Source organism: Anas platyrhynchos, chromosome 2 (assembly GCF_047663525.1).
Source record: "Anas platyrhynchos isolate ZD024472 breed Pekin duck chromosome 2, IASCAAS_PekinDuck_T2T, whole genome shotgun sequence".
NCBI lineage: Eukaryota > Metazoa > Chordata > Aves > Anseriformes > Anatidae > Anas > Anas platyrhynchos.
This window is the reverse complement of record NC_092588.1, coordinates 22,862,855-22,877,313: the sequence shown is the minus strand read 5'-3', so window position 1 is coordinate 22,877,313 and position 14,459 is coordinate 22,862,855. Positions and strand designations below refer to the sequence as shown.

Genomic DNA, 14,459 nt, shown 5'->3' with positions numbered 1-14,459 from the left:
AAGGAGGAGCATGATTTGAAGATTTGTTTACTGTTTGCACCTCTCTCAGTTTGTGAAATAGGGAAAACATTTCACTTTGAGTCCAAGCGTTTACACAGTTTTATGCAATTTAAGGGTCTGCCTCCATCTTATGAAGCAGTTTAAGTTCACCCAGCTAATTTCACACAATTGCTGAGGAGTGCTCACTCTGTGAGCATGCTGTTGCTGCTGGGGAAGGTCACATTTTAAAATGTGACCTTAAATTATGCTTTATATAGATGGACCCTCAGTCCTGTCTAGCTTCTGAGCTGAAGAAATTCAAGACCTTCCCCATAGAGAAGCAGTAGGAGATGTTTTACTCCATTCGAGCTAGTGTAGCATGCCACACAGTCAGGAAGATCTGGAGAGAAGATGAAGCAGGTAGTACATTTGATCACTGTATCATGGTTTACATTTAATCGTTGATTACATTTGCTCAGAGCTTTGTGCCAGAGGAGGAGTAACACAAATCTGAAGAAATCAAAAGAATATCTGCATATATAGCTTGGGTTAAACAGAGCACTAACTCTGCCCAAGACATATAGGAACAAATCCATCACAGCTAAATGATCACTCAAGCCTATTCTTAGTTTATATTGTAGATATTTTCTCCTATGAAGACAGGCTGAAGAAGGGTCCAGGTAGACCTTTAGGCCTTCCAGTGCCAAAAGGGGGCCTACAGGAAAGCTGGGGAGGGACTCTGGGTAAGGGGGTGTAGTGGTGGGACAAGGGCAAATGGCTTTAAAATAAAAGAGGGGAGATGATTAGATTAGATTAGATATTAGGAAGAAATTATTCACTCAAAGGGTGGTGAGGCCGTGGCACAGGCTGCCCAGAGAAGCTGTGGATGCCCCATCCCTGGAGGTGCTCAAGGCCAGGCTGGATGGGGCTTTGGGCAGCCTGGGCTGGTGGGAGGTGGCCCTGCACATGGCAGGGGGCAGGAACTGGATGGACTTTAAGATCCCTTCCAACCCAAACCATTCTGTGATTCTGTGATATGAATGGCATACTAAATAAAAAAATAATAATAAATTACAGAATTTAGTCAGTTGGTGCATGACATCTTGGTAGCTATTCTGCGCGCTGAACATCTAACATTTCTAACATGATTAAATATCACTACTACAAAAGTGGTGGACAGGACACTAAATGTTCCACCCCATCCCCACTGTCAATATCCTAATAAAGAAGCAAGCAAAATGTCAGAGGAATTGCTCAAGAGAGATACCATTAAGGCAAGCTTAATTCTGGAATCTGGATTACAGAACATACACGCTGCAGAGGGAAGAAAGGACCCTGGAAATCCTTTTGTTGTATCTTCTAGACAAGTACAAATAGAGCACTTTAAAGAATAGTCTGGTGAATGTTTCCCAGTCCTCATTAACAAGAGTTCGCAAAATCCCACGGTCTTGGACCACAAAGGTGTTATGTTACAGTGAGTGGGAGAAATCCATTTCTATAAGAATATCTGAGAATCTTTTCCCTAAAGCACCATCAGAGATATCAGTTTTCAAAGTCTAAAGCAATATCTTGCCCCACAGCTACATAGAAGGAGCATACCAAAAATGTAAAGGGATCTCAACACTGTCAGTCTAAGTGAGTTGAATGCAAAAAAAAATCTCTAGAGAATGAGGAAAACTGCATAAGAACCCATCTCTGATACCACTGGCCTCTCCTCATCCAACCCCCTCTAAGTTATTTCTGCAAGCAAAAGCAAGAGAATGAGCAAAAAACCACAGGAGTCTAAAATTACCCAAGCTACATGTAAAACATGATTTTTAATTTTTAAGTATAAAAAGCTTTTTAATGATCACATCAAACATGTATTACTTCTCCATTTTTAAATTAAAAATTTACCAATTTTTCCTCTTGAAGAAAACAACTGCTGTCTTCTCAAACTATTTAAAACCCTGAACAGATGTAGAGCTTGCATCATTGCAACCACACACAGAAATACTTCCACTGTGTAAGAAGAAAAATATAGTCTTTGTAGCTTAATTCTAAGAAAAAAGAAAAATCTGCTGGTGTCATGCCAACTCATGGTCTGTGGTGATGGATTCTTTCTAAAGCATCCATCAGAAGCACCCAGCTCAATAGGACAAAGCAAAAACTTTTCACTATTTAATTGATACCGGATTAAACACAAAATTCAGTTGGATGCAGTTAAATGTGGTAGCAGAGCATAATAGATGTTGGCTCCATCTATTTTAAGACCCAGGATGCTTCTTATTTCAGAGGTCTGGAGATACATGATGGGTACAGCCCAAATCTGTTTTGGAGAGACTGTATTGTGCCTTATCCTCTCCCCACACCCTGGTTTCCAAGCAAAGAAAACTTTACATGTAGACCCAGAGTCACAAAGAGCTTCGGAGAGTCCCCTTGATGACTGGGCATAGCACAAAGCACACCTCCCCTCTGCATGGCCACAGGTACTGAGTACCCAACATCAGCGATGGGGCCAGCTCTAACCATCTGAGATGTGCTGACACCAAACTCAGAAAAAAAAAAAAAAGTGTTTATATGAAGGGTAGACTCAAGGTTCAAACACAAATTTGGAGTTTGTTAACAAGTGCTTAATTTCTTCATTTTGAAAAATAACTTATGAAAAGTTGCACATTCGACAATACCTCAGAAGAGCAGCCAACTAGACTGTGCAAAGTCCACTGTCCCCCACCTGAAAGATGTCACAGCTTAATGAAATAATATTTCTTGATGTTTGAAACTGGAAGACCTGCTGCCAAACCATCCTCTGCACAGTTGTTAGCAGCTGAACTGCATGTGTCTTGGTCAGTTTGTCATTGTCCTAAATGACGAACCATTAAAATTAAAAGGATGTGCTCTCTCTCTCTCTAGCTCTAATTTCAGAAGACAGGGAAGTATCTAGGGGGTAGGAAGTGTTACTAGGAAGTTATTGTTGTAATTGGCTGTCTACATCATTTTTACTTTCCCTTCCTTAAGGGAATGTTTGCTAGACTAAACACAATTTTAGATATCTCTTGTTTGGGCTATGAAAGGGAAACTGACAATTGATATGTGGGAATGGAAAATAAGATATTGAAGTGTTTTCTGGGGTCTTCCAGGATAAGCATTATGGGGTCAGTTTAAAAAAAAAAAAAAAGTGGCTGAGAGTTTTGATAAAATATAACAGTAAGGAAAATGGCTTCTTGATACTTGTTGTAAGGAGAAATGGAGAATGAAGGAAACATATGCAATGTTCCTTCACATATTGCAAAGGTAAGGAAGAAGGAATCTGCCCAGATAAAAATCATCTTAAATATGACCTTTTCTTTGTAGTAGCTTAATAACCAACGTAATTTTTTGACTTCCCAATGCTTTTCATTTCTTCCTGCTAGATGTATATACATTTGCATTTTCCTCAATTTGGGCAACAAATTAGATCAAGTCCCCTTATGTTCAGAAACATCTGGAAATGTCTACAATTGTTAAAGATAAAACTACTGCCACCAAAATCACACTGGGATATGTCATGTTAATTTACATTTTCATCTCAGGTAATATCTCATTCCTTTCCTTGAGAAAGCTTTCCTACAATGGTGAACTACAGCAGTTTTATATCTCATTCTGCAAAATTCTGCAATAGTTTAACATTAAAGGTTACAGTAAATTGCCTGCAGTTTCCTTCCCCCACTACTTTATTGCTAAATTGCACCCACATATGTTTGGCTGCCTCCTTCCAATACAGCCAGACAGTCCACAGGGAAGATAATTCATCTTTTCTACCTCCCCATGCAGAATCGCTCACCACAGTGTTGCTTCCAAGCCTGAAACTGGTAGCTAGACACAGACCATGAAATGTTATCACTTGTCAATAGCAAGCAAATGAGCTCCAGCATGTGCGGAGCTGTTGTGATATCTCAACCCTGGATGTTTCAGCTGTGGATGTGAAGCAACTTGACCAAGGGATACAGCTGCACCTTGTATTCTGGTTTTCATACACTCTATATATTGCCCTGTCCACTCTGCTCTGCATTAGCACAACATGATAGCATCTTTTAAAACGTACATTTCTTTATCAAAGAATCAAGACATCTCATACACAAGATAATACCCAAATACCTTAACTACAAAAAAACAAACAATCATGAAGTAAAGAGTAAGATTGCATCAAATGAGCCCTAAGGATAGGAATAATTCTGCTAAAGGTCAATTAATCTGCACATGAAGAAACAAATGAACAGCTTTGATAATGTCCACAAATAAGCTAAACCACTACAGGAAATTTCTAGTCCCTTTTGGTCCCACTCTGCCAGCTCGACTGGCAGGGATTAGCACAGCACAGAGTGACAGAGTCCACAAAGACAAAACCATAGAAGAAGAAAAAATATTAGAAGAGTCTCCAAGTTAAGTAGAGGGTTTGTGTTAAACTGTCAGCTCGTGTAATTATATGAATCATTTCTTTTCAAACCACAACATTAACATCTTCCCCTCGCATTCCTGCTGTGGTTCCCCTGGTATTATTCCTCCAGTCACAAATAAGCATTCAATTAAAGTATGTACCCAAACAAAACATGGCAAACCATCTCACCTATGACAGATACACATCCTAGTGGAGCGACAAGGGCAATGGGGGCAAATCCGTAGGCTGTGAAATTGCCCACCTCTCCAAGCCCCAGGAGGATAATTCCACACCACCACAGCTTGCTCGTGTAGTAGGGCTTCGGCTCTGTTTGGCAAGCTAGTCGGAGATGAGCACATTTCTAGAAAATTAATTATTAGGAACAGGCATGAAAAGAAAGGCTCCCATTGTGTTCTTACGTATAATAAAAGTGGAGTAATTAAGGGGGCTGTCAACTTCAAATTCCAGGTGCGTCAAAGTTTTCTTTTTAAACATGCCTTTCAGCTTGCTGTTGCAGACAGACGGCTTTGTGTTAACTCAATGCTGCTTCAGATGTGTGCTTTTTCAGCCGTGGTGGAAATGACTGAAAAATTAGACCTCTGAATAAATCTGAAAAAGATTAAGTGAATACTAGCTAGTACTTCCTAGCTATCCCTGCACGCCTCTGTTCTTCTCTCAAAGCACAGCTCAGTAGGTTGTGCTGTGAATCTGGAAACACTCAGAGGGAAGAGATGGGCCATAATGAGAATGGTGGCAACAAACTGGGAGAAGGGGACTGGACTCCACGGTGTTCCTGCCCCTGATACGTATCATAGCCAGAAATACAATTTCAGGATGAAAAAGGCAGTACTTAACCACATATGTTGTAGGGAGATCTTTAAATTCAAAAGGGAGAATTTAGGATTTGGCTACAATCTCTTGTTTGATCTTGGAAGAAGAGCTCAGGTAAAGCATTATTTTCAGAAGGAAAAAAAGCTGTGTCAACAGGTTTAATATATACTTAAGTAGTATTTCATCAACACTTCTAGTGGCATGGAGAAGGTATCATTTATGCATGTCACAATTGCTTTCCCTCTGGCTGTACAGAAAGAACCTGTATATAATGGGATAATTTGACTTTGATCACGGTGGACTTCTGAAACAGTGTCCAGGCATTCACCGTCAGGAAGGTGTCATTATAGGGAAGGATGCAATGTTCTGCACTAGCTCTGCAGAATATAATTTCCTTTCTCAGATTTCTTACCAGCCCCTCTGCACAGACAAATGAGTCAAAAAAAGTTGGAAACCAAATGACACAGCTATTATTGTATAAATGGCTGTAAAATACATGTTTTACTCCACCATCTGATACACGATTTTGGAAGTGCCACTGCAGAGTCACAAGGAAGTTGTAAATCATTGTCCTCAGGCTTCCATTCTACTCTGTAAGTTATGCTGGAGAATATGGGCCAAAGAGTAATGTCTGTGATATACCATCGTCTCAGTCATTTCCCTCAGAGAGACAAAGCAGAACATTATTGCAGCTTCATGCTGTGGAACATGCTCGGGGGTTGAAATACTAGAAAGAAGTTTAGCCCTTGAAAGAAAATGGGGAGCATAATGAAATCAAACTTCCCTGATCCACAAACCAACAATTTGCGGTGACATCCAGCATTTTGTGTCTCTATAAACAAATAAAAAGCAAACAAGTTTATGCTTATGGGCATTTAATTACATTAATCACCCCATTAAGTTACCCCCAAGATTTTTTAGTCACTTCCACTTTAGATTTGGACATACTGAGACATGTTCACATGATGTCCAGTGGGACTATATGTAGGTCACAGCTGGTACTTACTTATGGCACATTATAAGGAAGAGAAGGAGGAGTTATGAATTTTTATTGTGTTCCCATATGAGAATCACAGCAAAGAACAGCCTGAGAACTATCATCTTGCTGAAAACTACTGCACAACACTAGTTAAAGAAAGAGTGGGAATGTTTATTAAATGTAACACAATTTGTATTTTGAACTTCAGCATAAAAACAAATTATAAAAAAGTTATATGCCAAATGTAAACGACAGAAAATAAAGACCAATAATTTCATACCTGTATACTCAAAGAGACACTGATCAAAAAATTTGAAGCAGCAGCAAGTAGAACTCCCAAGAGCTGAGTCTGCAAGATCACAAAACAAAGAAATACAAAAATACTTAGTAGTTTAAGAAAAAACATACAACAGTGTTTTTTCTGATAGCACATTTTAATGGAATCAAAACCAAGTCATTGAACTTTTCGGTCACTGAGTTCACACTGCACTGAGCAAACTGATAAAAAAATCTCTCTGCATAGTGGGCTATAAGAATAATGAAGCTGGTGCATTTTGCCTAAGGCTTAAGTAGTAAACAAGTGGGAACTGAAAGGGCATCCCACTGCAGGAGGTGGATTGCTGGCCTTTGGTAGAATACATCCTCAAGTCTTGCAAAAGACTTAAATAGACAGGTCACAGCTGAACACTACACACATGTATTCTTCTTTTCAATAAATTAATAAATAAATAAATGAAGACCTGTTTTCTTACAGAATCCAGAAGGAAAACCAACAGCAATCAAACTGTTCATATTGGAACACAGTTATTTTATGTGTTAACATATCCACTATTTGACAGGGCAGCTAGAAGCACAGGTCTCCTGACAGTCTCCTTAATGTATTGTGTTATTTCACCAAATTCTTTTCTAATCAGCCTGTCTAATTTTCAGTAAGATTTGCAAACTTTCTATGAAGCTGAGCAATTAAAAACATTCAAATGGGACTCATTCTGGAGAGCAGCCACTGAAAGACGCCGTCTCAGCAAGTTTAAATAACATGTACAAGGAAGAGCTCCCCATTGACATTCAAAATGTTGTAACCTCTGTGCATTGTCCTAAGCGTATTCACCCATCCAAAGCCACCGGTTTAGTGCCATGAGAAGCCCCATTAGCTTGTAGAGAAGAACTCTACTACCAGTGGGCTTTTACAAACAAGGTCAGGGTAACATAACCCAGCACAACTATTGCTTGCAAGCTGTAAAGCAGCATCCAACCAGGCTCACAGTTTCAGCTGTTATGACTCTTCTTCTGTCAGGCCCCTGGGGACCTAGGAACAGGCAGTGCCTACCAGAGGCAGAGAAATGTTGACCTCAATATTTATAGAGGTTTATAAATATGTGGTCCAGAAAGGCCTTGAAGACGACAGTAGGGGAGATTATTGGTATGACTAGATAATTCCCAGATGAGGAAAGAGCATCTCCAAAAGTGTGAAGAAACAGCAGCCTTCTCACAAAAGGTCTAAAAATGGATGATAATCTTAAGAGGCACAGCTGAATCCAACTGTCTTCATCTGCATGCAGCTGCAGTGGCTCAGATTCAGGAGAAGCAGACCACAGAATCACACAGGGTGAAATGTTTGGCAGATTGCTGTGTCTCACCAAAATGAGACTGGCAGGAACAAGAGGATGCAGAGAGGGGAAGGCAAGAGGGCTCCCTTCACTCACACACCCACTGTGCTAAGTAATAGCACCAATGCCACAACCTGTATGTAAGAAGCATTCAATAACAAGCTTAACTCCAGAGTTTTGCCCAGACCATCTGGTGCTTGGCCACTACAGGTCCTTCCCATCTTCATCCTCTCCTCCAGATCCCAGTATGCCCCAGTGGATGCTCCAGCAGCAGCACACCCTGGGCTCTCATGTGTGTTGTGTTTTTCATGCTCTGGGAACACCCTTCAGAGTGGAGTGCATGACAAGACATCTAAGCACACCTTGGCATGGATGTCTCTACTGATATCAAGAACTAACTACTACAGGGACATGAGCAGCATTGCAGCCTCCTTACCCACTGGGGAACTGCTACCAGATAGTCCCCACTCGTAGAAGCAGAGTGGCAGATTTTCCTCCCCCGGGTTTTGATGCTGGTGCTACTATACCTTGTGCAAAGTTTGACCACTTCACAAGGGGATTATTTGGCTCCCCTCATCATCCTGCACAAACAACGATTTCAATAAAACAGCAGTTAAATCAAAATTGTTCTCTTGCTCCCAAAAACTTATTCTTTTTAAATGACATGTTCGTTTTGTGAGTGGGTGGAGAGGTGACCTTGTCAGCCTCATCATGAAGGGTTTAAGAAAAAGGAGACAGCAGGGAACAGAGAAACAGGAACTGCCACCTCATTTAATCCATCATTTTGTTGCTTTCACATAAGTAATTTTAATATATCCCCCTCAGTCCCAGCAGAGAACCAGGTCTCTCCGCGACTTTTTCCATTTCAGCAGACAACCCTGCTCCTACAGCTGCATCTCTGGGCACCTACTTGCATCTCCTTAGACAGGAGCCCTAACTCTTAAAGGCAGTCAGTGGTCCCCATGCATGGCACACATAAGTCATGGTAGCAAGGGATGAGCCAAGCTGTCAGTGAAAAAGAAGATGGGTGGAAATAGGGAGGGCTCCAAGCTTGATCTGCATGGATGGGCAAAACAACATCCCCACGTGTGGTCTGACATCCATCCCTAACGCAGTTGCTGAAAACCCAGGTGCAAGGCACCCTGTGGAATGGCTGTGATGGCCCATAATAATTCTCATAAATGTCCCTTTCTCTTGATGTAAAACCTGGATACAGCTGGTGGGCAGAAGGTGAAACTGTGTTCAATCTTTAATTAAAAAAAAAAGTGTAAAATTAAACCCACTGCTGAGCATTACTGGTGTCCCCTCCAGAACTGACTGCTTTCATACCTCAGTGGTTGCCTCATTAGCTACATGAGAGCTTTGCTTTGTTAGGTGTATGTGAGCTTTGCTTTTCGACACACAAGATCTCACCTGATGATCACCCCCATGTCTCAACAGAAAACTTCTCCTAAAAGTCATTGTTCTTTTTGCACGTTCCAGAAATTGTCAGGAACAGAAAGCAGCTCAAAAATTTAGGTCTTCTCAGTCTCCTAATTTTCTGGGAAATACTAAGTATGTGACCATAGTTTCAGGACTTACTTATGAAGTACTGGGATCAGCATTTCTCTCAGCATTCCCCATGACATGTCCCAGGAGCCAGTAGTGTCAGAGGCTCCCCACAGGGGTGATCAGGGAAGAGCATCCCATCCCATTCCATCCGAGTCAGGGACACCAGGCACTGGTCACCTCCCTGGGTGGGGATGGGATGAGGCCAGGCCGGGACCTGGGCCCACAGGTGGGCCTGGCTCAGCAGGGCCCATGGCTGAGCAGGGCAGGGCTGTGGGGACCTGGCCTTGCTGTGGCCTTGCTGACATAGGGTCCTGGTCCATAGCCCAGGTTAGGGATCCAGGGGAAAAAACAGTGCATGTGTATGATCAAGGGCAAATTTATGGTCACAGTCTGAGCTCAAAACTTACCCTCCCTGCTCAGGTCATTTTATTGTATTGACCACATGGTTCACCTGAGCATTGCTGTTGGCATATATATGCCGCTGACTGCTCTAGACTGTCATTAGTTAATGAGCTCTGGTTAATAGGGTGATAGTGCTGTTCTTCCAAACTCAGGGGTTGGACAGAGCCCTAAAGATTAAAAGCAGAGTACGGTGCATGAAGGAGGTCAAATATCACATAGATTCCTCCAGGGAGACGAGATGAAAGTATAGTCACACCATGCAGCTATAGCATGGCAAAACTTTCTTGTGCAGGTTCATTCGTATTCAGACGTGTCAGTGTTAAAGAAAACAACAGGGAATAAAAGTTTGGGAAAGAAGAAAATTAGGTTGTAAACGTCACAAATCAAAATGCATCTTAAGCTAGCAGGGTTTTCCTACTGCACGAGAGCTATCATTTACAGCAGTGCTCAAAGCAAGAGAGGAAAAATAGGATACCAAATCTCAGGATAGTAAAACTGGGCATCAATGAAAGAAGATGCCCCACAACAGGAGATAGATTACCCTATCAAACTAAAATGTTTGCTGTATTGCCCCGAAGGCCACCAGAATCCTTCCATTCCTATCTTGTCATATAAAAGGCGTTATCATTTGTGCTGTGTCTGCTATTCAACATCCTTTAGAGGCTAGAGGACTGGTGGAACATCCAGTTTTATAAGTAATAAACATGATACTCTCTGAACACAGAGCTTCCAGTTGTGATATCCAGTTGTGATATCATCCATAGCACTGCAGGGCTTCTCCCACACAAGTCTTGAGATAAACCTTGAAGGAATTCAGTTGCATACACAACTCCAGAGCCATGGTGCTACTTAGCTCAGCTAAGACCTTCTCCAGGAAAAAGACTGAAATACTCAAAACTGTTGGCATAAAACTCAAGTCCCTTCATCTCCAAAACATCAGTCTGAACCTGCAGGCCACTTTGTTGTACCCCAGATTTCAAACTGTTGACACATTCCTCCAATGCTTCCAAATGCATGAGGCTCATCCCAGAAAAATCCTGCCCTTAAATTTGCCAGAAAGTAAAAAATCACTAGAGAAATTTGATTTCCTTCACCATAATTAGGTTTGGAACAAGCCATGAAGGTCACTTGCTGGCTTTGCGGTCCTTTCTAGACAGTCTCCAAGCACACAGACCATGGAGTGAGGCTGTGGATCTGCTGGCATTTCCCTTGGTGGCAAGGCTGCTTTGAGGAATGCCTTTCCCTGGCCCCCCATTCCTAGGTCTCCACTCCTCACTGCCTCATTTGCGTTAAAAAAAAAAACTATTTGTGAGGCTGGGAAGGCACTGTTCCAGGTTTGAAATAACCCTCCCAAAATATACCCCATTAGCATTATGTTCTTTATAAGCCACCTGCCAATGTTTAACACTGAAGGCGGATTAAAATTCACAAGCCACAGCGAGGGTTTTTAAATGGTGACCCTGCGTTGTTTGCCAGGGGTGACAGTAAGGGGACGTGACTGCACAGGAGCCTGCTGCGGGGGTTCGAGAAGTGGCAAGCTTAAGCAAGGTGCCCCCAGCAGTCACCTGGCACCCCCCATGCTGGCTGCATGAGGCTCTCGCACAAGCCCAGGCGTGGGGAAGGGAGGTCTGAACAATCAGACAGAAGGCACCCATTTGCCAGCTGGAGTGGCAACGCATTGCTCTTCAAAATAAATGAGCGGCAGCACGGCATATTGCTGCATACGGCCCTGCTTCGAGCACTCGTGCAGGGCCTGATGCTTATTTATCCTAACGCCTTTCCACATCATTCTGGAAGTGTTTTAAAAGGGTCTTTACATGCAAGGTCTCTCTCTTTTTATTGTCAAAGTAAGGCAAGAGGCTTATGATAAATGAAAGCCAGGCTGAAATCTAAATCTTTGGCACTAATTCTAATAAATTTATCCCTTGCAGAGTAAAATCTGCATTGGAGATTCAGTTATACAGTGAGATGCAATTTACCCATATTACATCTGTGTTTCCTAATGCACATTAAACTGCAGTTTCCAGGCCCATGAAATGAAAACTTCGAAAGATTAACTGAATTTGCATTGAGTAAAAGGTATATGGCCATTACTTATGGGAACTTTCTTTGCTGGTAAATTAAACTGATGAACAGAAAAAAGAAAAAAAAAAAAAAAAAGAAAAAAGTTTCAAATGTATGTTCTCTTCTAACTTACCAAGTCTAGTCTTCCTCATATTATTTCTTTATTTCTGTATTTATTTGTGATCTAAAGGTGTTCTCAACAAATGTAATGACCTATATAGCTTCAAATGCTACATTTGGTTTCCAGTAATTAGGTTTTTAAGAGATTTCAATGGATCCTATAACAAAATAGTCTTTGGGGAAAAATGCCTCCTAATCTTCCTTTTCTGTGTTAAATCTAGAGGAATTTAGAATCCTTAACAAAAACATATTTTTGGAATTTGGAGAAGCTTATCATTTAGCTATTATTATTTATAGAGCTCTGGCTGTATTCAGTGCTTTACAGATGTATAAAGAATATAAGGTCCTTGTTTCAATGGCTTTCACAGTGTAATTCATATATTCACATGGTTCAGGCCCATATGAAGTACTGAAGGAGACTTGAAATAACAGTAAAAGGGTAATTACCAGTGTTGGAACATGTAATGAAAATACATTTGTGTGACATAAAAGACAAAGAACATTGTTGAATACACAGGAAAGAGAGAATTAAAATGTTTGTCACCATTTTTGTTAGGAACAGGAGAAGAGAGAACTTGTAACTAAGACACTTGGTGTAGGTTTTACATGAGTTGCCACACTGAATTCCAGACAAGAGTAAATAAAGTTCCTATCTCACAACTATTACAATGCTCTTGCCTTTACTAGGTTCTATCTTTCATTAGTTTATTAATTTAGGATATTTCTTTTAACAGAAAAGAGATAAACTGTAAAGGCTGGAAGAAGAGCTTGTTAGGGTATCAAAAGGTCTGGGAGCTTGAGAGGATAAAACAACAGCAGAAGTGAGCCCCTTTTGTCCAGCTCTATGTTTCAATAATTTTCATGCATTCTTATTTATATTCCTCAGTCTGATTAATTAATGTCCATAATGGTACCAAACTGAGATGAAGAATATGATTGGTAAAAGTTAATAAAGTCACTTTCAACAATGCTCTCTAAGGCTACATACAAACATAACCATCCACGATAATGTTACAAGCATTATGAGGGGTAATTTCTTTCCTTCTTGAAGAGTTACAATCAAATCGACCATCTCCTAAATTTCAATTTCTTATACCGAGGAATCAAATCTCAGAATTAGAAATAAATGGGAGAATGGGGAAAGCACAGAATGGATTTTTATGCTGTTCTTCAAATGAGTAGCCTAGGATACTGTGCCACATAGTCAGAGAGCATTTCACGTTTTTAATGTTGCCTGTTAGATTGCAAATAAAAGTGTCTCAAATGAATGTATAATAGAGGCTCTAAAAATTTCAGTCATAGCTGGTAATACCTTAATAGAAAGATTTTCTCAAGGACCATCACGTAACATCTCCATGGCAACTATAGACATTACATACCCAGAAAAGCAAGAAAAGGATCGTTAAACTTTTGCCAGTTTCCATGTCCCTCAGGAGAAACAAGGATGCAAGCAAGCACTGATGGACCAGCTTCTCCCACAATAGGGCCAGGTGGCTCAGGGATATTCCTCCATTGCTGCCCAAGAGCAGGCTTTCTAGATATTCCAGTTTTATCCTGTCTAGTTTCTGGTATACAAGTCAAGGTATAAGCCAGACCACTAAAAACCTTGGTATATTAATTCCCAGAAACTATAGCCAGACTTATATTGAGAGGCTGCACTGCTCCTCATGTTGCTCCCCGGATACCTAAATGGAGAGCCAGGGAGGGTGCAGCTCCTTGTTCCAAGGAGACACGAGGTTCATGGGGAGGCGGAGTACGCCAGGTTGTGCTCTGGAAGATGGAACTAGCTCTGCCTGTACTCAGAAAGACTGGCAAGCTCAGAGGAGACCTATCTAAACAACTGAGTAAATTCTGCTGTCAGGCGTTATGTTAGGTTGCAAGACAAGGCAGAGAACACTGTTGGAGAGATGACTCGCTCTGTGTATACACACAAACGTGCCTCTAAATAAAACATACCTAGCTTGTTCCCTTCTGTTATTTTAGTACAAAACTTGCTGGAGTACAAACGAGCTATTTCTAATCCACTTAAATCAGATACACAAAGTCTCAACAGCAACGTAGCCAGCTGAATACATTATTTACCAAACCCGAAAAAGAACTTTTGTATAAAAATCTCCCATTACAATCTGTGAGGAGCAGTGCAACGGCATACCTTTTCCAGCATGCACCTCTCCAGCACCACTTTCCAACGAAGGCAGGCTCATCTTTCAGCCCATCTCAGTTAATCCTGTGTTAGCTGTAACTAACCCTTCGGTTAATGTGCACAGAAAAGTATTCTCCATGTCACAACCTGCATGAACATGATCTGCTGTTGAACCCCATTGTCACACGTGGGTCAGGGGTAAATGTGGGCTGGAGACGAGGACACTTGAAAACAGGAGTAACAAGTGAGGAGAGGAAAAAAGAAGAGATCTGGCTGCATTTAAAATGAAGTTTGATCCATCTGGGAAAAGACTTCCGTGATTATACAGTAGGGAATGGACAGCCCAAAGGCCCTTCCAGTCTGCTGTTCCTGCAGAGGAGGGGTGCT

The 14,459-nt window shown here is 41.3% G+C and overlaps 1 protein-coding gene across 2 annotated transcripts in view; it reads right to left on the bottom strand.

Moving 5' to 3' along the window:
- The window catches only part of NIPAL2 (NIPA like domain containing 2), a 67,272-nt gene that overhangs the window by 44,513 nt on the left and 8,300 nt on the right, over window positions 1-14,459 (bottom strand). For both annotated transcript variants that reach the window (XR_011807405.1, XM_005027003.6), the window contains exons 2-3: window positions 6,466-6,534; window positions 4,565-4,736 (exon numbers count right to left, since the gene is read on the bottom strand). Coding sequence is in view for 1 of the 2 variants with exons in the window: in XM_005027003.6 (XP_005027060.1) it covers window positions 4,565-4,736; window positions 6,466-6,534 (241 nt within the window). In the remaining variant the exon portion in view is untranslated. The remainder of the gene's footprint in view (window positions 1-4,564; window positions 4,737-6,465; window positions 6,535-14,459) is intronic.